The sequence below is a fragment of the Brachyhypopomus gauderio genome, chromosome 17 (genome assembly GCF_052324685.1).
Source record: "Brachyhypopomus gauderio isolate BG-103 chromosome 17, BGAUD_0.2, whole genome shotgun sequence".
In the NCBI taxonomy this organism is placed as follows: domain Eukaryota; kingdom Metazoa; phylum Chordata; class Actinopteri; order Gymnotiformes; family Hypopomidae; genus Brachyhypopomus; species Brachyhypopomus gauderio.
Window position 1 is genome coordinate 21,307,610 of NC_135227.1, and position 24,564 is coordinate 21,332,173.

The 24,564-nt window shown below is 44.8% G+C and overlaps 2 protein-coding genes across 4 annotated transcripts; both read left to right on the forward strand.

Moving 5' to 3' along the window:
- Positions 1-769: 769 nt before the first annotated feature.
- id3 (inhibitor of DNA binding 3) lies at positions 770-2,579 on the forward strand. Its single transcript, XM_076978796.1, has 3 exons — positions 770-1,219; positions 1,310-1,372; positions 1,894-2,579. Exons 1-2 carry the CDS (start codon positions 926-928, stop codon positions 1,361-1,363), a joined length of 348 nt encoding a protein of 115 aa, XP_076834911.1. The 5' UTR covers positions 770-925; the 3' UTR covers positions 1,364-1,372; positions 1,894-2,579.
- A 3,715-nt stretch (positions 2,580-6,294) lies between these two features.
- e2f2 (E2F transcription factor 2) lies at positions 6,295-24,215 on the forward strand. Of its 3 annotated transcripts, XM_076978858.1 has the most exons (8): positions 6,295-6,422; positions 6,766-7,118; positions 14,103-14,205; positions 14,467-14,686; positions 19,467-19,628; positions 20,734-20,848; positions 21,498-21,696; positions 21,950-24,215. In XM_076978858.1, the coding sequence occupies exons 2-8, from the start codon at positions 6,858-6,860 to the stop codon at positions 22,228-22,230; spliced, it is 1,341 nt and encodes a 446-aa protein (XP_076834973.1). In that variant the 5' UTR covers positions 6,295-6,422; positions 6,766-6,857; the 3' UTR covers positions 22,231-24,215. The 3 variants fall into 3 exon arrangements, with proteins under 3 accessions (XP_076834973.1, XP_076834972.1, XP_076834974.1); XM_076978857.1 differs by having other exon boundaries at positions 6,305-7,118; XM_076978859.1 differs by having other exon boundaries at positions 6,305-7,118; positions 21,501-21,696.
- Positions 24,216-24,564: the final 349 nt, after the last annotated feature.

Sequence of the window (24,564 nt, forward strand, 5' to 3'; positions counted from 1 at the left end):
GGGAGTTCGCTCCTGACGCCAGGGTGTCTGCTGGTCATGGGAGTTACAGATTTACGCGTTGAAACCATAGCGTGGGTCTCTCTCTCTCTCTCTCTCTCTCTCTCTCTCTCTCTCTCTCTCTCTCTCTCTCTCTTTCTCTCTTTCTCTCAGTCTGTCTGTCTGTCTGTGTGGGTGTGAGAAGAGCTGAAACTTTGGCGTTAGAGGCACTTTACTTTTGTCCTTAAATTACTAAACAGTTACATAAAACACTTACTGGAGAGCCCAGAACGTTGTGTGTGTGTGTGTGTGTGTGTGTGTGTGTGTGTGTGTGTGTGTGTGTGTGTGTGTGTGTGTGAGAGAGAGAGAGAGAGAGAGAGAGAGAACGTTCTACGTTCTTGGCTCTGCAGTGTGTATTATGTATCTGTTGAGGTCCTTCTGATCATTTTAAGTAAAGTGCCTCTATAAAGCCAAGGTTTCAGCTGTGGTTGTGCTATTGTTGACCTTTTGACCTTTAGGGTTGACCTTATGCGTTGAGGTTCAGTGACCTGCAGCCTCCTCTTGAATTCAGCACTGAACCGATACCTATACAACTTAGTCAAGCTCTTCTGCCTTTCCTCCTTCTACTAGCTATTTGACAGGCAAGTGGAAACAACCAATCACAAGTTAAATCTTAGCTAGGACACGCCTCCGATTACCATAAGAGTCTTTTCATTGGTTCCGCGCGACATGAGGGTTTGTTTATTTTTGGGAGGGGCGGCGCTACAGACGCGCACATATATATGGAGCTCGGTCCGCCTGACGACTGTAAACGGGTCTGTGAGAGGACTGGGTCGTGTGGTACTGGACCGCTGGATATCGAGGTGTTTATCGAGTACTGTGGATATCGGCTCTGCCCACATCACCGTTGGATTCCGAGTTTATTCCTGCAAATCGTCAAGGAACCAAAATGAAAGCTGTCAGTCCCGTGCGCTCCGTCAGACGGTGTTACGAGGCGGTGTGCTGCGTGTCGGAACCGAGCCTGGCCATCCCCCGGGGCGCGTGCGAGGAGCCCGTGGTGGCGCTCGCGGACATGAATCACTGTTACTCCAAACTGAAGGAGCTTGTGCCCACCATCCCCCCGAACAAGTCCGTGAGCCAGGTGGAGATCCTCCAGCACGTCATCGATTATATATTCGACCTGCAGATCGCGCTGGAGAAGGAGACGGAGTCCAGGAGCCCGGACGTGCTGGCGGCCCTGCAGGTCAGTTCGGTCCAGTTCAGCCTGATTCCTCTCACGATGTGAAGAGTTCTGGGTTTGTGATTTCTAACTCCAGTTGTGTTTTGTGCACAGAGCTCAGAGATCACACACAAGTTCTCTAAAGAAGACAGGACTCTGTGCCATTAGATGAGCAAGGTGAGTGTTTTACTTCTCGTTTGAGTTTTCAGGATAAACAATTAGTTTTGTATTTATTCTTTTATTGATGAAATGCTGCTGATCGTTGTGCTACCGTCGTCGTTACGTTTAAACGGCTGTAAATGGCGCATTGGGCTGATCTAGACCCGCTTTGATCTGACCACTGTCGAAGAAACGGCACGAATCTCCATTTGTGACAGAATGACAGACTACGGTGGCCGAAAGCTCAGATCTCACACTAATGCCCCACAAACGGCAGTTAGAAACGCCGTGAAGTTTGATGATAGTTGTTGAAAAACCAAGAGATTTTCTCCTTTCCTGAAAACCTGGCCGTGTGAAGACTGAAGGTGGTCCCAGTTCAACATCGCTCCCATCACGGCACCCATCAGTCTGGGATAATGGAAGTGTTGCCGTTGGCGCCAGCGGGTCTGCAGTCTGAATGAAGTGTGTGTGTGTGTGTGCACGCGAGGGGAACAGAAAGAATGCTGAGTTAACTTTTCTCTTTCCCATCTATATTGCAGGTGCAGGACAGAACCCTCTGTACGTATGGACAGGGGTGGGAGGTTGAACACACACCAGGGCTGCGTGTATTCACAGTGTGGGAGCAAACACACGCCAGTCAGTTCAACCAGGCTTTGGTCACGGATACGTCAACCCACCAAAGCCGAAGATTTCTGAAGTTCAGAGGAGCTGTTGCTATCAAGACTATTTGGTTTCCTTTCTGCCTTTGTTCTTAAAACTCCATTTTGTGATGCCACAATCAAGCATTTCTGACTGGATACGTTCCAGATTATTAAGACTAACGTTATATTCCTTACAGTTCAGTTTTGGCAGTGTCCCCTGTCTTGATAAGAACACCGCAGTGTTGTGAAACAAGCTCAGTTCAGTTGGGTTTCAGAAAGCGACTTTTCTTAATCAATGAAAACGTGTATATATATTGTTCATCAGGGTTTTTCTTTCCTGGGGTTTTCATGGGTGGGTGTGGTCCAGTGGTTGTGTTAAGGGTGGGTGTGATCCAGGGGGTGTTTACAGATTCTAGAGAAATTATAATTTGTACTCTATACATATAGAGTGAATTGTTAAGTGTTTGTGGGGATTCTACATTTCTGCAGACTCTATCCACTGAGTTTTATAAACTCCATCATTATTTTGCATTTTGTATACATTCACTTTTTTTGCATAATAAAATCACTTGATGAGAACAAAACTACAGTGTAATCTGATATTCTGTGTGTTTACATCTAGTCTCATATTCTGTTCTTTGTGTTTAAATTTTCTACTCTAAAATTAATTTTTACATCAATGGAGCAACACAAGTTCCTGTTAGAACAGCAGCTGATGGGTGAATGGTTGTGGAGACAGACCGGTCCTGGTCCTGTTCTATGGAGGAGCATAACATGGGTGGAGGAGTGTAACGTGGCTTGTGGAGGTGTGTAACATGGGTGGAGGTGTGTAACGTGGCGGGTGGAAGTGTGTATTGTGGCGGGTGGAGGTGTGTAACGTGGCGGGTGGAGGTGTGTAACGTGGCAGGTGGAGGTGTGTAACGTGGTGGGTGAAGGTGTGTAACGTGGTGGGTGGAGGTGTAACGTGGTGGGTGGAGGTGTGTAATGTGGCAGGTGGAGGTGCCAGTGTGGATCACCCCTCCACGTAGCGCACCTACACCTGCACTACTGACCTACACCTGCACTAATGACCTACACCTGTACTACTGACCTACACCTGCACTAATGACCTACACCTGCACTATTGACCTACACCTGTACTACTGACCTACACCTGTACTACTGACCTACACCTGCACTACTGACCTACACCTGTACTACTGACCTACACCTGCACTACTGACCTACACCTGTACTACTGACCTACACCTGCACTACTGACCTACACCTGCACTACTGACCTACACCTGTACTACTGACCTACACCTGCACTACTGACCTACACCTGTACTATTGACCTACACCTGCACTACTGACCTACACCTGCACTATTGACCTACACCTGTACTACTGACCTACACCTGCACTACTGACCTACACCTGCACTACTGACCTACACCTGCACTACTGCACATGCGTGTCACACAACATGAAGGTGAGGTGGTTACTTCCCCAAAACATTTCTGATGGCCATGACAGATGACCACTCCACAAAAACCTCTCTGATGTGTGAACTGAATAACATAACGATAAAGTTCACAATGGCTATTCTGAAGGCAACTATTATGATAAGAGGGCATTAAAACGGGATTCAGGAGTAATGCATGATGGCCAACGATCAAGATGTGATCTGTGAATATAGTTCCAGCTTTTGATCTATTTGTTATGGTCATAGTTTCACATATTTCTATCATAGACAAGAATGAACAGCACACACAGTTTATTATTACGCGATTTCCCATAATTAAACCTGTTATGGCAACACGTAGAGCAGGTAGAGGAGTCGTTATTTTAAATACTGTATTGTTAATTTATCTTATTGAAGAGTTCTAGCGCCATCTGGTGAATTCTGAAACTACTTGCAGTTCGGTGCGTTTTGTTTTTCGTATTTCGTAAGAACAGCTGCCACACTGTTTGCATTTAATTTTCTTGTTTATTTTTAGACGTGAATCCTGTATTACAAACAAGCAAAATATTCTTTTAGACGATCTTTGATGTGTCACTGAAAATGCACACGCGTAGTAATTTCTTACAAAGAATAGTTTGTTAGCATTAATGTTGTGGAAACACTAAGACACATGGCTGCCTAAAATGATATCTAGACAACTTCCGGGAGGCGTTTCAACGGTGCCGCCAAAAGTACACTTGTACTAAATGCTGGACGAATAAATAATTTCACATTATGAAACAGTCATAATACAGTTATAGTGACCCGGGTTCATTAGGGTGTCTGTACTCCGCCTGTTTTAAACACTACTCTGGTTCATTTAATTAGTACAAAGAAACCTGATTCATCATCTTGTGTGAGCTGCACCTTAAAGAAAAATGCAAAAATAAAGAATCATTCAGCAGTACAGCTATTTTATGGAGGAAAATATATTGATCCTTTAAATGAACGTAAAACGTTAGGGTACTGGAATACACGCTAAAGGTTGTAATTCCTAGTGTATCCAGTAGAGGGAGATGTGGCGCAGTTTCGTCAGACCAAGTTTACCAAATGTACGAAGTGGAAAACCACAGAATAACCACAGCATAAATGTTTCTGCATATTTGTGTCACTTATGTCACTGGTTCTTTTACATAACATAACCATAATCATTTCAATCATCTTTAAATATAGCAATAAATTAATTAACATATTTAGAATAAATTAGAGAATAATCTTGATTATTTATGTATCAGCCAATAGCCTACAGGCTTGTGTAAATGTATCATTCAAAATGGACCTCAAATCAGTTTTTATAATGAATTCTATTGTGTCTGAAGACTTTATAATGGATTGACAGGCAAAGCTCTGCAGTTCTGTGTGTGTATGTGTGTGTGTGTGTGTGTGTGTGTGTGTGTGTGTGTTTGACACTCAGTCAAACAGCAGGGTGGTGACTGTGGTAGTTATCAGCGTTGTCGGTACATCTGACAGTCTCGTGTGTGTGTGTGTGTGTGTGTGTGTGTGTGTGTGTGTGTGTGTGTGTGATAAGATGCTTCCCTGCATGTCTGTGCTAAGCTTCCTCTCTGGGCCTGAGAAAATGAAGTTTCTTCTTCACGTTCTGAGAGGCTTGTGTGTGTGTGTGTGTGTGTGTGTGTGGTTGTGTGGTTTCTAAGTCTAGAACCAGCTTTTAGAGCAGCTTTTCCACAAACAGATTTATTTTAGTTAGTTTTAGTTTTAGCCACTTTAGACAACAGTGAACAGGTTTAAGAGGAGAATTACTGGAAGGCTCAGTATTACTTCAACAGCAAGTGGGAACGTGTTGTTTAGAGGTGCACCCTGAATTCAAATGTACTGTGTATTGTCAAACCAACCCAACTCAGGGCAGTTCAATTCAACTATACATTCTGTGGTTGAAGTGAAAGAAAAATAAACTGAACACCAGAACATTTCAGATGAATTATGTTGTTTTTTTTTTCTGTATTTCAGACTAGAAGTATTTCACATTGAACTCAGCTCACAGGACAATGTATTTTAGTCTTCATATAAACTGTGTTTTAATAACTCAGTGTGAACACATCATTTAACTAGAAATTTTATACATTTTGTTTATTAATTTTTTTAATATTTGCCATAACTTTGGTTGACCTAGGGGTGTGTGTGTGTGTGTGTGTGTGAGAGAGAGAGAGAGAGAGAGAGAGAGAGTGTGTGTGTGTGTGTGTGTGTGTGTGTCGTGTGTGTGGTTTGGTAAAGCAGGGCAGAAACTAAATGTTTTCCATCCATTTGTGGTCAAATAAACAGTCAAAGGTGTTATATTAGAGAAATGAGATGCCTTACAGCAGACACCAATAACCTGTCAAAATATGAGCATCGTTGATATGGTCTACATCTGTCTACAGGAATATTCCTGTTGAATGTTGAATGTGATATTGATAATGTTAATCATTTTGTCGAAGTGCATCCGCTGAACTGTTTTTTTAAATACTCTAAATACATATCAACCCTTGCTCAACAGAGAAAATGTTCAATTTGGAATATTCATGTATTACTGGTAACCAAGTAACCAATAAAGCGCGCAGTCATTAGTATTTTAAGTTATACGATTACAAAGATACTGTTTGAGGACAGTAGCCTTTGTTCCCAAAGGAGAATATAAAATGTATGCTGGCCCTTTAAGGAGAGGCACGCCGTACTCCAACTGTTCTATGCAAATTTATGCGGAATCGAACGAGTGCGGCGTGCCGCCGACCAATCACAGAGTCCTTCCAACCGCGGGAGATCCAAATTTCGCGGGACGTAATTTGGCGCTAAAATAGCGTCTGGCTGTTGTAGCTGATGTCAAAAGCTCGAGCGCTCGCCCGTGCAGGGTCCGCACGAACAACACGGCTCTACCAACATCAACATTCAAAGGAAAACAAAACAAGAATCATTTTGAAGCTTTTCCCCGCATTCGGAACGCAGATAGGTCAATATATTTAAACGTGTCTGGGCATTGTGCTAAATTTCTTTTTAAATTATTTTTAAACTTTTTGAGATAGTTGCAGCTATCAAAGTCCTCGGCTGTAGCTTTTGAACAAAGGAACTCGGACGAAGCTATTTGCATTTCGACAGAATACTATTTTTGATAATTTATTGCATTATTACCAATATACTTTCTTTTATAATTAAGTTATTTTGTACTACATATCTATTTTTTTTAGATAGTATCGCTACCGTAACGGATAAATTTCAGTTCCCCACTAGTTGGACTCGGGGACTCAGAACAGATTATCTTTGAAATTAAATTGCTGATTCATTGATTCGTGCAGAAGCAGCCCGGAACCACAGGGAGGTTTTGCACAATAAGCTGAACTGTGTGCCGCACGCTGTGCAGTGGATCTCCGACTAAAGCGTGTGCAGGATGCTGCGGGTGCCCAGGGGGGTGTCTCCGGCCTCGGGCGGGGGCGCACGACTCTCGTGTCCGCAGAAGAAACTTCTGTCCGGTGGCAAAACGGATTTTTTCAGCGCGGGACTCGTGAGTCCGCCGGTGAACTCGGTGCCGGTCGGGTACTTCACCCGGATCGGTAACGCGGCAGGTGCGGAGCAGAGAGCGAGCTGTGTGTACGCGACCCCCCACGGACCCGAGGCTCGGCCGGTCCGGGCGGCATCCGGGCGGCTCCCGGTAAGCGCTTCGTCATTGAACCGGAGGTTTACCCCCGTGATTGATTTAGTCCCTGCAGAGACGGTCGGGCAGCGTGGGGCCTCGTCTGTAGGACCCGGGCTTATGGTCCCCAGCGTGGTCTTTACTACTGCAGCATGGCAAAAGATACTCGCACTCTTCACGAGACACCCGGCAGGTTACTCAGACTAACTGTAATAACACGGAGATTTAACGTTTCACCCGTTATGCTTAAACAGTCGTAGTCTAAGACAAAGTGAAGATTTGACTCGTGCATAATAAGACAAGCTGTGGGAATGATGATGATGATGATGAGTGTGGTTAATGTGGTAATTTCGGATTAGTAAAACAAGATTGACCCGCTAAGGGGCGGGGGTGTGTGTGTGTGTGTGTATGTGTGTGTGAGTGCGTGAATGTGTGTGTGTGTGTGAGTGAGTGTGCGTGAATGTGTGTGTGTTCCATTTGATACACCCTGATTATAACTGCCCGTTTGGTTGGGTATGCACAGGCACAGTGTTGTGTTATAATCGGTAACTACAGTTTACCGATTATTTACCGCTCGAGCGCCACGTTCTGTGTAGTTGGTGATCTTTGTGTTCAGGGCCAGACTCTGTTCAGACCCGAGAATGAGTCCAACAGTCCTCAAATCCCCGGTAAAAGCGTGTCAGCTGCAGTTCTGATCACACCAGCCCCCAGGTCTCCCTCTGAAGACCTGTTCTCCAGGTTCAGCTCAGAACCAGCCCGACCTGCTCCTGTAGGTATGGAGAGGTCAGACGGGTCGCAGTCACACTGGGAATGGTGTATTTGTGTGTGTGAGGGTGATAACTGCTCAAAACAGTGCCTTCATCAGAGGAACGAGGCTGAACTGGAGATGATAACTTCAGTTTGGCTGTCTGGAGTCAGCGTCATTTCCTAAAGCTCAGGGGTGGGTTTCCCGAAACGTTCGTAGCGCCAAGTACTTCGTAACCTCGTATGAAACGTACGAAGTTAAGAAGTACTTAGTGCTACGAACGTTTCGGGAAACCCACCCCAGAAGAGGGACATACACACACACAGTACCTTGTGTACTGCATTGAATCTGACTCTCTTTATTTATAATAATATTGCATAGCATAATCTAATATTCACCTGGTTAGTCAACCGTCATCGTGTCTGTTCTGAGACTAAGGTGCGTTAGCCCTGTGCTAAAACTCCCCACAGCTGTGCTAACGTGGCCTCCAGGAGCAGCTGGTCTTCTGTTTGAGGCTGACGGTGCCGTTGTTCACTTCTCAACGGTCCGAGCGTTCACACACCGCCCCGGGACCCAATAGGACGCATATATGTATATGGTTTGAGTTTGTTTGCTCAGTGTGGAGGTCTTACGATCACACTCTTCTGGAGGCATTTTGAGTTATTTGAGCGTAACATTGTGGATCCCACTCTGTAGGTAACGATGAATGCTGAATTTCTTCCGGTGTTTGACTGGTGGAGTTTTCCATATGCTGGTGTAGGTGGAGAGGGGGTTTACGGTCACAACACCCCACCCCACAAACACACACACACACACACACACACACCCAGCTCATTACAGAAACACTACATGTGTCCGTAAGTGTGAAGCTCTATTCAGACCTCAAACCCAGAACCCTGCTGAGTTACGTTTTCACCCTCTAGCCAACAGTTGCAACCAGTCCAGATAGGACATCTAAAATACACAGTGGCTAACGACTCACTGTGAATCAGATCAGTCCAAGAAGGACACCAAAAAGATCAGTTTGCATATATGGTTATTCATTTATTAACATGTGTTGTAGTGAATATGTGAGAGAGGTTTAACAGCAGTGTGGTAGCCCCCCCCCCAAACACCAGCCTCTCCGTCTGCAGTAGTAGCTGTCTGTTCCCGTGGCCACCGACCCCCTCTGCAGGGCTCACGTGTGTTAATGAGGGCCTGGACCACCACCACGTTGCTTCAGTTACGGCCCACCGCCTTTAAAAGGTCTCCCACCAAATCACACACCCCTCTTCCACCAACACCCTCTTTCCTCGTCTCACCCACGCTAATTCTTACACACAGACCTTTGATTGTGTCATCAGCTATGCAGGAAGGATGACCTTTTGTAATAAGATTGAGTGTGTTTTTACTGTAGGGTGTGGCACAGGGGCGGGGGTAAAAGTTCTTACACCAGTTTTCTCTTATAGAGAGTAATACACCAAGACTGGATAGATGTGAACTCAGGGGAACAGATGGTGTAGCCGTACTGCCTAAATCAACTCTGCGGCCAACAGGAACATCTTCAATCAATAAATCACTTAAGATATCAGTAAATCGCTTAAAAAGTCAATTAGACAAAATTTGAGGATATGTACAGAAAGAGAGGTGCAGATCCAGTGAAGAGGAACTGTGAGGGAGTGGTGTTTGGGTGTGTGGGAGTGGTGTTTGGGTGTGGGAGTGGTGTTTGGGTGTGTGGGAGTGGTGTTTGGGTGTGGGAGTGGTGTTTGGGTGTGAGGGAGTGGTGTTTGGGTGTGTGGGAGTGGTGTTTGGGTGTGTGGGAGTGGTGTTTAGGTGTGTGGGAGTGGTGTTTAGGTGTGTGGGAGTGGTGTTTGGGTGTGTGGGAGTGGTGTTTGGGTGTGAGGGAGTGGTGTTTGGGTGTGAGGGAGTGGTGTTTGGTTGTGAGGGAGTGGTGTTTGGTTGTGAGGGAGTGGTGTTTGGGTGTGAGGGAGTGGTGTTTGGGTGTGAGGGAGTGGTGTTTGGTTGTGAGGGAGTGGTGTTTGGGTGTGAGGGAGTGGTGTTTGGGTGTGTGGGTGTGAGGGAGTGGTGTTTGGGTGTGGGAGTGGTGTTTGGGTGTGAGGGAGTGGTGTTTGGGTGTGAGGGAGTGGTGTTTGGTGTTTGGGTGTGTGGGAATGGTGTTTGGGTGTGAGGGAGTGGTGTTTGGGTGTGTGGGAGTGGTGTTTGGGTGTGTGGGAGTGGTGTTTGGGTGTGTGGGAGTGGTGTTTGGGTGTGGGAGTGGTGTTTGGGTGTGTGGGAGTGGTGTTTGGGTGTGTGGGTGTGAGGGAGTGGTGTTTGGGTGTGAGGGAGTGGTGTTTGGATGTGGGAGTGGTGTTTGGGTGTGGGAATGGTGTTTGGGTGTGGGAGTGGTGTTTGGGTGTGTGGGAGTGGTGTTTGGGTGTGAGGGAGTGGTGTTTGGATGTGGGAGTGGTGTTTGGGTGTGAGGGAGTGGTGTTTGGGTGTGTGGGAGTGGTGTTTGGGTGTGGGAGTGGTGTTTGGGTGTGAGGGAGTGGTGTTTGGGTGTGGGAGTGGTGTTTGGGTGTGAGGGAGTGGTGTTTGGATGTGGGAGTGGTGTTTGGGTGTGGGAATGGTGTTTGGGTGTGGGAGTGGTGTTTGGGTGTGAGGGAGTGGTGTTTGGGTGTGAGGGAGTGGTGTTTGGGTGTGGGAGTGGTGTTTGGGTGTGTGGGAGTGGTGTTTGGGTGTGGGAGTGGTGTTTGGGTGTGAGGGAGTGGTGTTTGGTTGTGTGGGAGTGGTGTTTGGGTGTGAGGGAGTGGTGTTTGGATGTGGGAGTGGTGTTTGGATGTGGGAGTGGTGTTTGGGTGTGTGGGAGTGGTGTTTGGGTGTGAGGGAGTGGTGTTTGTATGTGGGAGTGGTGTTTGGGTGTGAGGGAGTGGTGTTTGGGTGTGGGAGTGGTGTTTGGGTGTGTGGGAGTGGTGTTTGGGTGTGTGGGAGTGGTGTTTGGGTGTGGGAGTGGTGTTTGGGTGTGTGGGAGTGGTGTTTGGGTGTGGGAGTGGTGTTTGGGTGTGTGGGAGTGGTGTTTGGGTGTGGGAGTGGTGTTTGGGTGTGTGGAAGTGGAAACAGGGTGTGAACCCTGTTTGGAGCAACAGTGTGAACAGTTGGGGTTCAATCCCAGAACAGGGCGTGTTGTTGAAGAGCTGCAGTATTTATGCCACAGGGCTCAGCCTGGCACTCAGAAGGCGTTCGACGGAGACCTTTACAGAGTGTGTCTGGAGTTCCCGCTGTTGTAAAATGTGCGACTTAAAGAGGGTGATTGTTGTGCCATAAGTGCCCCTGTTGTTGTGGAGACGTGCAGAGAGGCTGATGGTGTTTCTCCACGCCGACGCTCCAGACCTGTGACCTACCTGCTGCTGTATCTGCTCATTCATTTAGCTTTAAAGAACATTAAACTCTGTTTCTGTAGTGGTGGGTGGTGACTGAATTAACCTTTGATTCATTATGAAATGGAGGTTTTTTTCATGGACTGAATTTCTGGACACTCATTTCCAAACAAGCACATGTGTTTCAGAAGACCTTCACACGACTTTAAGAATGACTTGCTCCACAGGAAGAGTGCTTACTAGTCTTTGCGGTTTTGGTATGAGGAAAAGATCTCAAATTTCCTCTCAGCTACCCATCTGTGTGAATACGTCTATGTGGTGTGTGTGTGCGCGTGAGTGTATGTGTGTGTGAGTGTGTCTGTACCACCCTCATAGCCTTTAGAGCAAGGCTCACAAACACTTCTGGACAGTCACAGTAACCATGGAGAACTGTCTAGTTCCAGCCTGTGCTTGTGGAGGCCCTGCACCACCGTAGGGTCTCCTAAGATCTGGTCTCCTAAGATCTGGTCTCCTAAGATCTGGTCACCTAAGATCTGGTCTCCTAAGATCTGGTCACCTAAGATCTGGTCTCCTAAGATTTGGTCACCTAAGATCTGGTCACATAAGATCTGGTCTCCTAAGATCTGGTCACATAAGATCTGGTCTCCTAAGATCTGGTCACATAAGATCTGGTCTCCTAAGATCTGGTCACATAAGATCTGGTCTCCTAAGATCTGGTCACCTAAGATCTGGTCTCCTAAGATCTGGTCTCCTAAGATCTGGGTTTCAAAGTGAGCTGCTCCTCCTGACGTCCTTCCTGGATTTATTACCATACAGCTTCTCTTATCTGGGCATGAGAAGATGGCCTCAGAGGTCCTGGTGGTGTGACTATAGGAGCGGTCCTGGTGGTGTGTCTATAGGAGCGGTCCTGGTGGTGTGACTATAGAAGTGGTCCTGGTGGTGTGACTATAGGGGTGGTCCTGGTGGTGTGACTATAGGAGCGGTCCTGGTGGTGTGACTATAGGAGTGGTCCTGGTGGTGTGACTATAGGAGAGGTCCTGGTGGTGTGACTATAGGAGCGGTCCTGGTGGTGTGACTATAGGGGCGTTCCTGGTAGTGTGACTATAGGAGCGGTCCTGGTGGTGTGACTATAGGAGCGGTCCTGGTGGTGTGACTATAGGAGAGGTCCTGGTGGTGTGACTATAGGAGCGGTCCTGGTGGTGTGACTATAGGAGCGGTCCTGCTGGTGTGACTATAGGAGAGGTCCTGGTGGTGTGTCTATAGGAGAAGTCCTGGTGGTGTGACTATAGGAGCGGTCTCTTATGTCCAACTCTTTTGGATGGGCTTGTTAGACTGCGGGATTATGGGACTAGGAGACCAGCACACTGTTCTGGGGGGAGTACAGAGCTCCAGGAACTGAACCCTAATGGTGGCTGTCCCGCTCCCACCTGTTCTGGGTACAGATGTTAGTGGCAGATGGAGAACTCGCTTGGTCTTGGGACAATGGCACCCTTCTTCTGACACGCACACACTCACGCGCACACACACACACACACACACACATATATACAGAAATGCATACAGCCATCCACACATGCAAATATACACAAGTACAGCTCTATCAGTCGTGTGTCTACATACACATGCATTCAAACACACGCATGCAAATATGTGCAGGACGTCCTCAAGAATCCTGACCCAGAATCAGTAGAGGTCTTCACAAGTTGGAAACGGAGGTGAATGTTAATAGAAGTGTTAGTGCTGTCATGTTTGGTTAAGAATTGTGTGTGCGCGTGAGTGTGTGCGTGTGTGTGTGTGTGTGTGTGCGTGTGTGTGTGTGTGTGCGCGTGAGTGTGCGCGTGAGTGTGTGTGTGCGTGTGTGTGTGTGCGTGTGTGTGTGCGCGCGCGTGAGTGTGTGTGTGTGTGTGTGCGCGCGTGAGTGTGTGCGCGTGAGTGTGTGCGTGTGCGTGTGTGTGTGTGCGCGTGTGTGTGTGTGTGTGTGTGTGTGTGTGCGTGTGTCTATAGTGATAACAGTAGGTACTGATTACTCTGAGCTATGAGTGTTTGCCCAACACAGGAGGAGTAGGTTGTGCTCGGGTGGAGGTCCGTTAAACCTGTCCAGACCCTGCCTACACCTCTCCTGATCCAAAACTTTTAATGGGCTCATGTGAGCCTACAGCACCAGTGCTGACAAAGCCAGACCTCAGACCTGAGAAGCACTTCAGATGTCTTCATCTGAAACGTCTTGGAGTCAAATGGACGAAAATGGCAGATATCATGTTGTTTAGTAAAATGTGCTTTTATTTACAGCTGAATGGATTTTCGGATTAACTCAAATCTGCAGGTAGAATTAACAGGTTAAATCAAGTGTGTTAACAGAGTCAAAGCAGGATGTACATGTCTCTGGTAATGAGGAATCTAATTTCTTGTGTTTGAGAGCTTCATTACATCTTTATTACAACTTCTTACTCTGGTTCAGTGTAACATCAGGGCACTTGGGGTCTGTGTTTGCTTCTTTTATCTGAGCTTATCCAGACACAGTAATCAACAGCTGTCTGCAAGTGGATTTTGGTGTGAGTGGTTCTAAGGTGTTGGAGATACCAGTGTGGAAGATCTCCTGGAGATATCAGTGTGGGAGATCTCCTGGGGGTTTTACAGAGGAGAACAGGGTGAAATATGTGTGGTTTTTCATTCAAGTGGGTCTGAAGTGAAGCCCCCCCCCCTCCACACACACACACACACACACAGCAGGACAATCCCCACAGCTGCAACCGGACACTGATGAGTTTGGACAAACTTCTCACATGTTTAACCGACCTCCACAGCATAGCTCTCGGAGCATGTACCTCGCCGGGACCTTCTCCGACTCTCAGAACTGAACCCGTGGTTTCTCTTCTCTCTTGTTTCGGCTTCCTCTTCCTGCAGGCCAAGAGGCGTCTGGATCTGGAAGACCCCGTGTATCTCCCGGGGTTTCGCACACCAAAAGGCAAAGGGACCCCAGCCCCGGGCAGGGTCTCCAGCCCCAAGAGTAAGGGAAAGAGAACAGTTCGGCTGTTCTAGAACCCCTTTAGAATGCTTGATTCGCAATGATCCAGAAAACATTCCATGATGTAATGCCAGTTCTAAAACTTAAATATTCTGATTCTAGAATATTCGTAGAATGTTGGTGGATAATCTGGTGCACTAGGTGACGGTCTTCTGACGTGCCTCCCAGTGCAGGCGGGTCTTGCGGGTGTAGTGTGAGCTCCAGAGACACGTCTGGACTCATCTCTCCTTCTCTAACCCTCAGCGCCCAAGTCGCCGGGCGAGCGCACGCGCTACGACACCTCCCTCGGGCTGCTCACCAAGAAGTTCGTGGGGCTGCTGAGCAAGGCTGCGGACGGGGTTCTGGACCTGAACTGGGCCACCGAGGTCCTGGAGGTCCAGAAGAGACGCATCTATGACATCACCAACGTGCTGGAGGGCGTGCAGCTCATTCGCAAGAAGTCCAAAAACAACATCCAGTGGCTGTGAGTGTGCACCTCCCATCAGGCCAAACTAGTCAAGTTAATATGTGAGTGTGCACCTCCCATCAGGCCAAACTAGTCAAGTTAATATGTGAGTGTGCACCTCCCATCAGGCCAAACTAGTCAAGTTAATATGTGAGTGTGCACCTCCCATCAGGCCAAACTAGTCTACTTAATATGTGAGTGTGCACCTCCCATCAGGCCAAACTAGTTAGTCTAGTTAATATGCGCATACACTTACTTATAATATGTTAGTCAAATTATTATGGAAGTAATTGTTCTTATAATGTACATATCCAATGTAAATATATTTACACATATAAAGTGCACATACACACTTTTTATATTTATAATACATTAAAATACACTTGTGCTCTTATATGCTAGATATATTATGTGCACTTATACACTATAACATAATGTACACTTATAAACTATAATATTATGTACTTGTACACTCATATTATATAATAGAGACTCTTGTGGTCTTCAAACGTAGACTGAAGACTCACCTGTTTGTTGAGTACTTAAATGACCACTGACACCACAGACAGCACTGGTCTTAGCTAAGGAGGGATCATTGATGCTAGGATTAGAGTTGGGGCTGTGCGATAAAACGATAATTATATCGATATAACGTCTCGATAGAAATATAAGACGCATTCGATAGAAATCGATAACATTTCATTCCCGCCATGTTTTGACAGATAACATGAATAGCCAATGACAATAGCGCCGCCCAGATCAATCAAGAGGATGAACTAGAGTTCCAGCCATTTCAGGGTTGTTTGAAGCACACAGTGCTGAATGTGGGTGTGGCGGCAGTTTAGCACACGTGCTCATAAATAAATACGCAAAGCAAGTTCATCAAAATGAGGACGCGTGCACCACATTTCTGAAACACGCTACAAATTCAGAAACGCTACAAATCCAGCCACAACACAACTAAAGTTTACTGTGTTATACAGTTTCTCATTACGTTGAATGGAACTTAAGTAGTAAAGCTCTGTAGATGTAGCAGCTGTATTGATTAAACTAGCTAGCTATTTAGATAGAAATTACGTTGTATTAAATGGGATTTTAAGGCTTAGTTTCTGTCTAAATACCTAGCTAGTTTGCTACATTTAAAGAGCATTTAGCTTACATGTGAAATAAAGTGATAAGCAATTTTATCATGGATAAGAAAAATTATGCAATGTCTCAAAACGATTCCAGAAAATAGTCTAAACATAACCTGGTAATGAAGGGAATAACACTGTAGGTTTTTAACTAGAAACAAGAGTTGTATTATACAGAATCTCATTATGTAGAACGGGACTGAATTAGTAAAGGTCTTTAAATGAAGATTGGTAGGTAATTAAGCCTGAAAAAGTTTATGCCTTAGTTTTCGTCTAAATACATAGCTAGCTACATTTAAAGACCTTCTAAACCAGGGGTGGGCAATTAAGGGGCCACATGAGAAACCTGAATTGTGTCAGAGGGCCACACAAACGATAACTTGCGCGAGGGTTACATGCGCCGAAAATGACGTAATCGCGGTGGCTCCGCCCACCTTGCGCGAACTTCCGCGAATGCAGGTGTTTATACTTGCCGCGTCACATTCTGTGCAGTGTTCTCCGAAACGATATGTGGTAGTATAAAGAAACACCCCTCAAAAACAGGGGAAGGAACATTTACCTGACCAATTTTAATGTTGATTTGTGTTTCAGGTTTGAAAAGTGCTGGAATTTAGGATAAAGTACTTGAAAATGTTTGAAATTGTAACTACTTAGTTTCACAACAAATAGCCATCTGAATGAACAGTTCTCTTGTATTGCGTTAACAAATATGAGCTTCTTGTAATTCCAGGACGAAACATGAGAGAACGTGAAGACGTTAAGATTGGGTGATTTGAAAATAAACAAACATTAAATAATGTGATAAAAAAGTGAATTACTTCAAATCATTTCGAGTATATGTATAAATTAGTGGTGGGCCGTTAACGGCGTTAACGGCGGTCGTTAATTTGATACTCTTATTGAGCGATATAAAAATTATCGCCTTTAATCTATGCTTAAAGTTGGGTTGGGAACTGGGTCAAAATGGGTAAGCAAACTATGATGACTTTCAACTTGATAGTTTAGCTCGGGTATATTCCTAACCAAATTGCACAGTAGGGGCGAGAACGAGTTTTTAAACCTGTGAATTACAAATCGTACATGTGTTTACATGGATGCAGCCACGAAGTCGCCAGGTTTGCTTCATGGAAAATTCATTTTTAGGAACGTCAAGTGTTACCGGAGCGGAGCTCGGAGCGGTCGTTTTCTGCATGGTCCTAGCGCTAGATTCGTCGCTATTTAAATATTTTTTAACCGTTAAAACTGCAAACTGGTAAAACTACAGAGGACCAAAACTGACTTTTGAAAATTACGTCCGTGAGGTTAAATGTACTAAATGTTGGCTTACATTTCAAATATCATGTTTAGCTGAATAAACATGTTATTTAATGTACAGTATGTAGGCTTACAAATTCATGTTTAACTGAATAAACCGTTGAACACGAGTAGCCTACATTTTATTGAGCATGTTTTTTTTTTCTTCAAGTATCAAAGTAGAACAGCTTCCTCAAGCAGTCATTGATGCATTTTGGAAACAGGAGATGAACCCCTGGTCTAATGCACCCCTTGTATTAAGAAACCCTATCTCAAAAACTGACTTTTAGTCATTACTTGGGTAGCACGCATATGAGCCATTTTAATATAGATTAATCTAGATTAATTTCAAGATTTCAGTGAGATTAATCTAGATTAAAAAAATTAATCTATGCCCACCCCTAGTATAAATATTTAACTTAATTAAGTTTAACGTTCTGGGAAATATTGAAATAGACCTTGAAAGTGACGTACAAATGCTTTAATTCCACCTTATAAAGGTGTATGAGCCTAGCAAACATGACTTTGTTCATTGCGCTGAGGCGCGGCGCGCGCGAAGTTACAAAATTTGAGAGGTGCACGACCTCGCCAATCGACAGCGCGTGAGGCCCTCGTGCACGGGCGGAGCCACTGCGATTACGTCATTTTCGCCGCGCAGACCCTGGCACCGCGTCAAGTATAAACCTAGCTTTAAAGCACTTCTACGGCACTTTCAAGGTCAATTTCAATATTTCCCAGCTGACTCAGGTTCTCTCTAAGCTCGGTTTCTGGAACGGAAAACCCGAGTTTGTTAACTCTGAGTTTACTTACCCGGTTTAGTCACTTAATCCGCCTTCTGGAATGCCCCACTGTTCAGTCAGCAATTTGTTGTGAATCGAAATACAGTTACAATTTCAAGCATTTTCAAGTTCTTTAGCCTTAATTCCAGCACTTTTCAAACCTGGAACACAAAGCACAATTAAAATTAGTCACGTAAATGTTCCGCAGTTCGCGGAGGTTCACGCGAGGTGTGCGGAGCCGAGCGCTACGGTCACTCGCAAAAGTATAAACCTAGTTTAACTTGTTGCTGATCACCTACCGTGTTTCTCGCACAGCTCACACGCACGCACGTCCACACGGAATTAACACAAACTTTCAAAATAAAAGCGTCACAGTTGTATTGCACGCACGACATAGATATTTGTTTCATTTATGTTGTAATTTATGATTGGCCTCTCTCGGGCCTGACAGGGATGCACAACGGGCCGGATGTGGCCCGCGGGTCGTAGTTTGCCCAGGTCTGTTCTAAACCATCTATGAACAGCTAGTTATCTATCTAGTTACATTTAAAGAGCTTTAGAAATTCTGCAGAATCCGACTCCCCTTGTTTGCGCGCAAATAAAGATGCGGGTTAAAATTAAACCCTCCATTAAAAAGGTTAATATAAAATATTATAACAAAATTGGTTATATTATTAGACACTTATTGAACGTAGAGACATGTGCTTTATGTGGAATAGCCTACACATCCAGATAAGTCACCAAAATTAAAAGAAAAACGTTAACCAGACTTTTCCATCCTGTTAGTTACAGTGATTATAACGTAGTTCATTGAGCACTACAGTTTTGTTTTGCTATGATGAACAATTAAAGGTTGCACCTTATTTATGCATACAAACAACGGAAATCGCGAATATCATCTGTAGTGTCTTTATATGTGTGCAAACGAGGGGAGTCGGATTCTGTCGAGGAGTCAGAACAGCGACATTCAATGTAATGAGAGACTGTATGTGAGGGGATTTATGATTCACTGTCTGTGACGCTCAATCAGACTCTGAAATGTTCATTCCCTTATCCATGTTTCTGCCCTTCAATTACAACTTTTCTTCTTCAGTTACAACTTTTATTAAACTTTGGAACTCTTTCCTGACCCCTATGTGCTGTAAATATGTTAACATACTGTAGACTGAACACATTTATAATGCTGTTTATGAACCCTGGTGGCTATGATCTATGTCTGAAGACGATATCAAAACCTTTACACTGTATAACAACTCTTGTTAATAACAATCTGCAGGTTGTAGCCAGAAACGAGTTGTGTTATAGTTGTGTTGTTAATTTCTCACTTAAAGTATAAAGGAAATAGTGATTTGATTTATATCATGATATATATCGATATTGACTGATATGAAAAAAGTTATCGTGATAAGCTAAGCTTATTTAGTGATTTATGAGGGTGGAGGGAGATTGTTCTAGAAAACATGTCTAACTACAGTTGTGGAAAGGTCAGAAGTAGTTTTATTGTTTAAAATTTAGAACTTTATTGCTGACTCAGTTGTGTGTGTGTGTGTCTGCGTGCATGTTTTTTCGTGTGTGTGTGTGTGTGTGAGACAGTGTGGGGGGTGTGTTTGAGGGCTCAGTGAGTGGTTCTGAGCGTCCGAACACCTTGCGGAGAGAGCTGGCTGACCTGGACAGGAAGGAGAGAGTTCTGGATGATCTCATCCAGTCCAGTACCAACCAGCTACGAGACCTCACGGAAAACACAGCCAACCAAAGATATCCTTTCAGCCTCTTAGTGGTCGCAAGTCTTTATGTGTGTGTGTGTGTGTGTGTGTGTGTGTGTGTGTGTGTGTGTGTGTGTGTGTGTGTGTGTGTGTGTGTGTGTGTGTGCGCGTGTGTGTGTGCGTGCATGTGTGCACATGTATGTGTCTGAAAGTGTATGCCTGTGTTTGTACTTTTGTATACACAGGTGTGCTCACTATATGTATGTGAAAGTTTGTTTACTTATGGAGGTTGTCTGACGTGTTTTGTCTGCATTTTTGTGTTGTTTTGATTGTAGCGCTTTGAAATGGAACCCGTATACATATGCAGGAGCGACCCGCACATAGATTAGCTGGAGAACATTCCAGAATATTTTCCTACTGAATTTCTTACAGGGACATTTTGATGTGTAAAATACAAATCCCTTGGATTACAATTCACAATTGTGAAAAGAGATCATGATCTTTATGATCTTTAAGACTTGTAATATACAATTATATTAAATGTATTTCCCAGTACAATTGAACCCCGGAACGCTAATTCGTTCCGGAAGGAGCATTGAGAAGTGATGCAGTCGAGTTCCGAATCAATTTTCCCCATAAGAAATAAGTGAAAACTGATTAATTCGTTCTGAACCATCAAGTTGAATTCCAATGCTAAATCCGTCACACAAATGCATTTTTCTTACTTCTCTATGATCGCCTTTTTCAACAATATTGTTCTTACGTTTCCTCTTCTGCTTTGTTTTTAGTCTAAAACAGCACAAAAAACAACAAAAATGCAGCAAACGCTTGGAGCACAGCCTCAAAATAGTTTTAAGGCCATTGAACAATGGTGCCAACTAATGCCTACTAGCGGCATGTGACCAAAGCACAAACTGTATTTTGTTTACAAAAATTACGTGAGACGGGTCGGATTCTGAAGTTTTGTTTGGGCTCCGAGACAAAGTTTTCTCGAAATTTTGCGTCGAACTCCGAATATGTCGAATAAGTTCCGGGGTTCTACTGTACTGTGTGATGAGTGTGCAGTAACAGTGTAATATTTCTTTCCTTGAGTGAAGAGTTTTAGTTAAACTGCATTTGCTTTTGCCATGTGTGCATTGGTCTTTAACTCCGCCCACATTCGGATACGTGACCTATCAGGACATTCGGTCCATCACCAGTCTGCAGGAGCAGACGGTGATTGCAGTCAAAGCTCCTCCTGAGACCAAACTGGAGCTTCCGGAAGTAGCAGAGGTGAGCATAAGAGCCAATCATCATGCACTTCCTTCAGGTCTTCAGCCAATGAGCTTCTTCCTGGGGCCCAGTAAAGAGACACTCACTGCCTGTCTTCTCCCAGGATTCTTGTGCAAAGCTTTTCATCATCGTTCCTCTATCGAGCTCTTAGTAGAGAGGCTTATAGTGGCTCTGGTCTCAAGTGCTTTGGGGGGTGACAGGTATGTTCAGGCGTGGGCAGCTGGGCTTTTAGCAAAGCACTGAAGTGTCCGTATGACAGACACCTTACGTATGTACGTATGTATGTATGTAGGCCTGTGATTTGAACATCTTACTTTTGACTTCAAACCGTCAGTAGTGACTGTTACACTTACAGTCTGAAATAACTTTATTTTAACGTCAGATCTTAAAGTGGCAATTATGTTTTCACCATTTGTAATGCAAGTGTGAAGAACACAGGGTCCTTCATAAACATCCACGGTGCCTTTGAAATCAGACGCACTGTACTCACCACCTGTAGGCATCACATGTGGTCAACACCTGTGGTCATCACCTGTAATCGCCTGGAGTCATCACCTGTGGTCATCACCTGTAATCATCACCTGTGGTCATCACCTGTGGTTGTCACTTGTAATCACCACATTTGCTCACCTGTGTTGCTGTCTTTCAGCAGGCCTCCATGCAGATCTACCTGAAGAGTAAGAACGGTGCTATCGAGGTCTACCTGTGCCCAGAGGAAGGTGTGGGGGATGCCAGCCCCGTGAAGAATGCCACCCCCAGGAAGGACTACAGCCCCAGGGTCCCCCACTCCGCCTCTGACCAGACCCCGCCCCATCTGTACACACCCAAACAGCAGCAAGGCCCAGAGGGTGAGAAGGGGGCGTGTTCATGTTAATGATCAGTAGATGCTATTGGACGCTGTTTAGTGTGGTCCCATTTGAATAATGACATTCGTGTCCCTTCCAGTCTTTAGCAAAAAAGCTTCAAAACAAATTTTGATCCCATTTTTGTTTCCAGTGAAACAAAATAACAAACGTGTGTTTGACTACACTGGGCTGCATGTTGGGTGTTTTGCTCTGTATGGTGACTAAACAAATAAATGTGTGTGTGTCTCCTTCACAGCTGTTGTCTCTAAACCCCACCCCACCTCAGGAGCAGGAGGGGTGGGTGGGAGCAGCAGCACCGCCCTGCTGGACGTGGACGGGATCCTGGGCCTTCCTCCCAGCCTGCTCCAAATCACCGAGGATCAGTTGCCTGGCACGGCCCTGACCTCTGACCCCTCCTTTGTCAGTTTCTCACCGCCACTAGACCACGACGACGACTACCTCTGGGGCCTGGAAGACGGAGAGGGAGTTTCTGACTTCTTCAGTAACTACGACCTGGGGGATCTGCTCAAGAACTGAACCAGTAACATCTGGAGCAGGTCTCCCCTCACCTGCCGACCGCACACAGAGACCAGCCGGATGAGTTCATAACGTTGAGCTGCTCTTCAGTGTGAGCTTTGCACAGTGTAAGTTAAGGGGAGGAGCTAAGAACAGTAAGGACTCCCCAAAAGGTGTGAACCCAAACTCCACATGAAGGGTTTTGGATTTTAGATTCCAGGTTTAAATCCTGAAATAGTGAAATTAGATTATTTAATCCAGTCCTATAAAGCTCAATCACAGATGTTTGTGGAAGAGGGCAACTAGTGCGATCAACAGCACCTCCTAGTGGAGCTTTTCAGAAATGCAACTTGGAATAGATGTATTTACACTATGAAGCCATCCTACTGTCATTACTGTCAGTTGTTAAGTTAGATGCTTCTTAGGGTAGGTTTGTTTTTGTTTTTGTTTTTTGTTTTTTGGTTTTTTTGATGGAACAAAAATATTTTTGTATATTGTAGGTATTTCATTCAGCAATGTAAGAAATATTTTTGGTCACAACCAATATTGAATTTTTTTACAGTGCACTTTTTGTAAACTGTAGTGTTTTGGGATGTTTTAGTTTTTAATCAATCTCAGGAATTGTTGACATTTCCAAAGCTGAATGCCTGTAGTGTGTTTTCAGTTTTTGCCAGTAGAGGGCGGTAGTAGACTGACTTCATGCTGTTGCAAACCCTCCTGTCAGTTAGACAGTATCTCACCTCCAACTAATACAACATGCAAGTCCTCTCATTACAGGGAAATACAGGGAAACACATACACACCACTGTTAGCCATGGTGCCAAACCACCATAGAATGGTTCCACAACACTGAATGTGTGAGGATCCAGCCTGTATCTAGAGCCTAATCTAGACTGATCTGAGGATCATTTGGGAACTGTGAAACGTTAGCTAGAAAGTATTCCTGATACCTCTCAAGATTCATAGTGTCACCTGAAATAAGGGATTAAGGTAATTTCTTATAAATCTGGCAGTTGGCAATGGCTGTCCGATAACCACACAAACACACACACACAGCTAGCTATTAAAGGATATATGAAATCTGGCAGCTAAGATGTCACTTTTATAGGCTAAATTGTTTTTCTAGAGTTTTCTGCTAACTAGTAGCATTTTTGTAATGTTTGAAATGTAAATGAGGAAAGCCTTTAAAGTTTAGGAGGATCGGCTAGGTGTGATCAGGTAGGAGTGATCAGCCAGGAGTGATCAGATAGAAGTGATCAGTTGTGAGTCTCTCAGATCACCCTTGCTCATCTGCTGTGACATATTTGATAGTGTATAATTAATTTAATTACACCTCCATCTCTCTCTTTCTCACTGAATTCTTGCCCCACCTGAGGCCATTTGGACTGATGTATGTCAGCAGATTTATCGATGGCACAGTTCAGAACACCTGAGTTAAGTGAGATCACTGAGACGTAAAAGCTGAGCCTGCTTCCACAGCCTGCCAGGGGACACAGGATCCTCACAGCCAGGGATTCTGCTCAAAGCTGTTCCTGTCCCTCACCACACACACTTTAAGACAAAAGCAATCCAGATTACTCGTTGCTAGAGTTGCAGAATTGTGAGGTGAAGAGTGTAGACGGGCTTGGCCGTCATGGTGAGCTGGTGTGTGATGCTGTGACACTTCTCCTCCAGGCATTATCGTTTACTTCTTCCACTAGTGAATGGATGTCCTGTAACGTCCTGTCCTAACAAACTTGAAATTGTGTGGTTTATAGTGTTTGAGTGTGCGTGTGTACAGGAGCGGAGTTGGAGGTGTTAGGACATGGGTTTTTAGCTTTTATTGAAATTGTTCAGTTGAGTTTTGTAGTTTTTTTTGTAAAATGAATTATATTTTTTTCAATTGTACATAATTACTTTGTATTTATGTTTTACAGAAGTAATTGTTGACTTAGTGTTATGTGTAAATGATTCAAACTGGCAGCACTTAACTTTTTCAAATATTGTGCTTTTAAAGAATAAAGACCCTGAGGTACGGACGTTGTATCACTGTTTTTACAGCGTGGCTTCTTTGTATTCTCATCCCATCTGAGAAATGACGCCTCTGCACTCTTTAGATCCATAATTCTGTCTTGGAATTCTAGAACTGCACTTGATCTTTGGGGTTGGAATCGGATCGCCGTGGTTCTGAAGTTCTAAAGTTCCTCAGAACAGCTCTGGAATGCTGACGGACGTGATGTTGGAATTCCCACGGTGACGTGCATCCGTGGTGATACGTATGAGACACGTATCTTCAGCGGTCTGGAGGAAACCAAAGGTAATCTGCATACAGGGATGTGCTACAGAGCCGTTCACAACCACATGATGGGTTTGTCG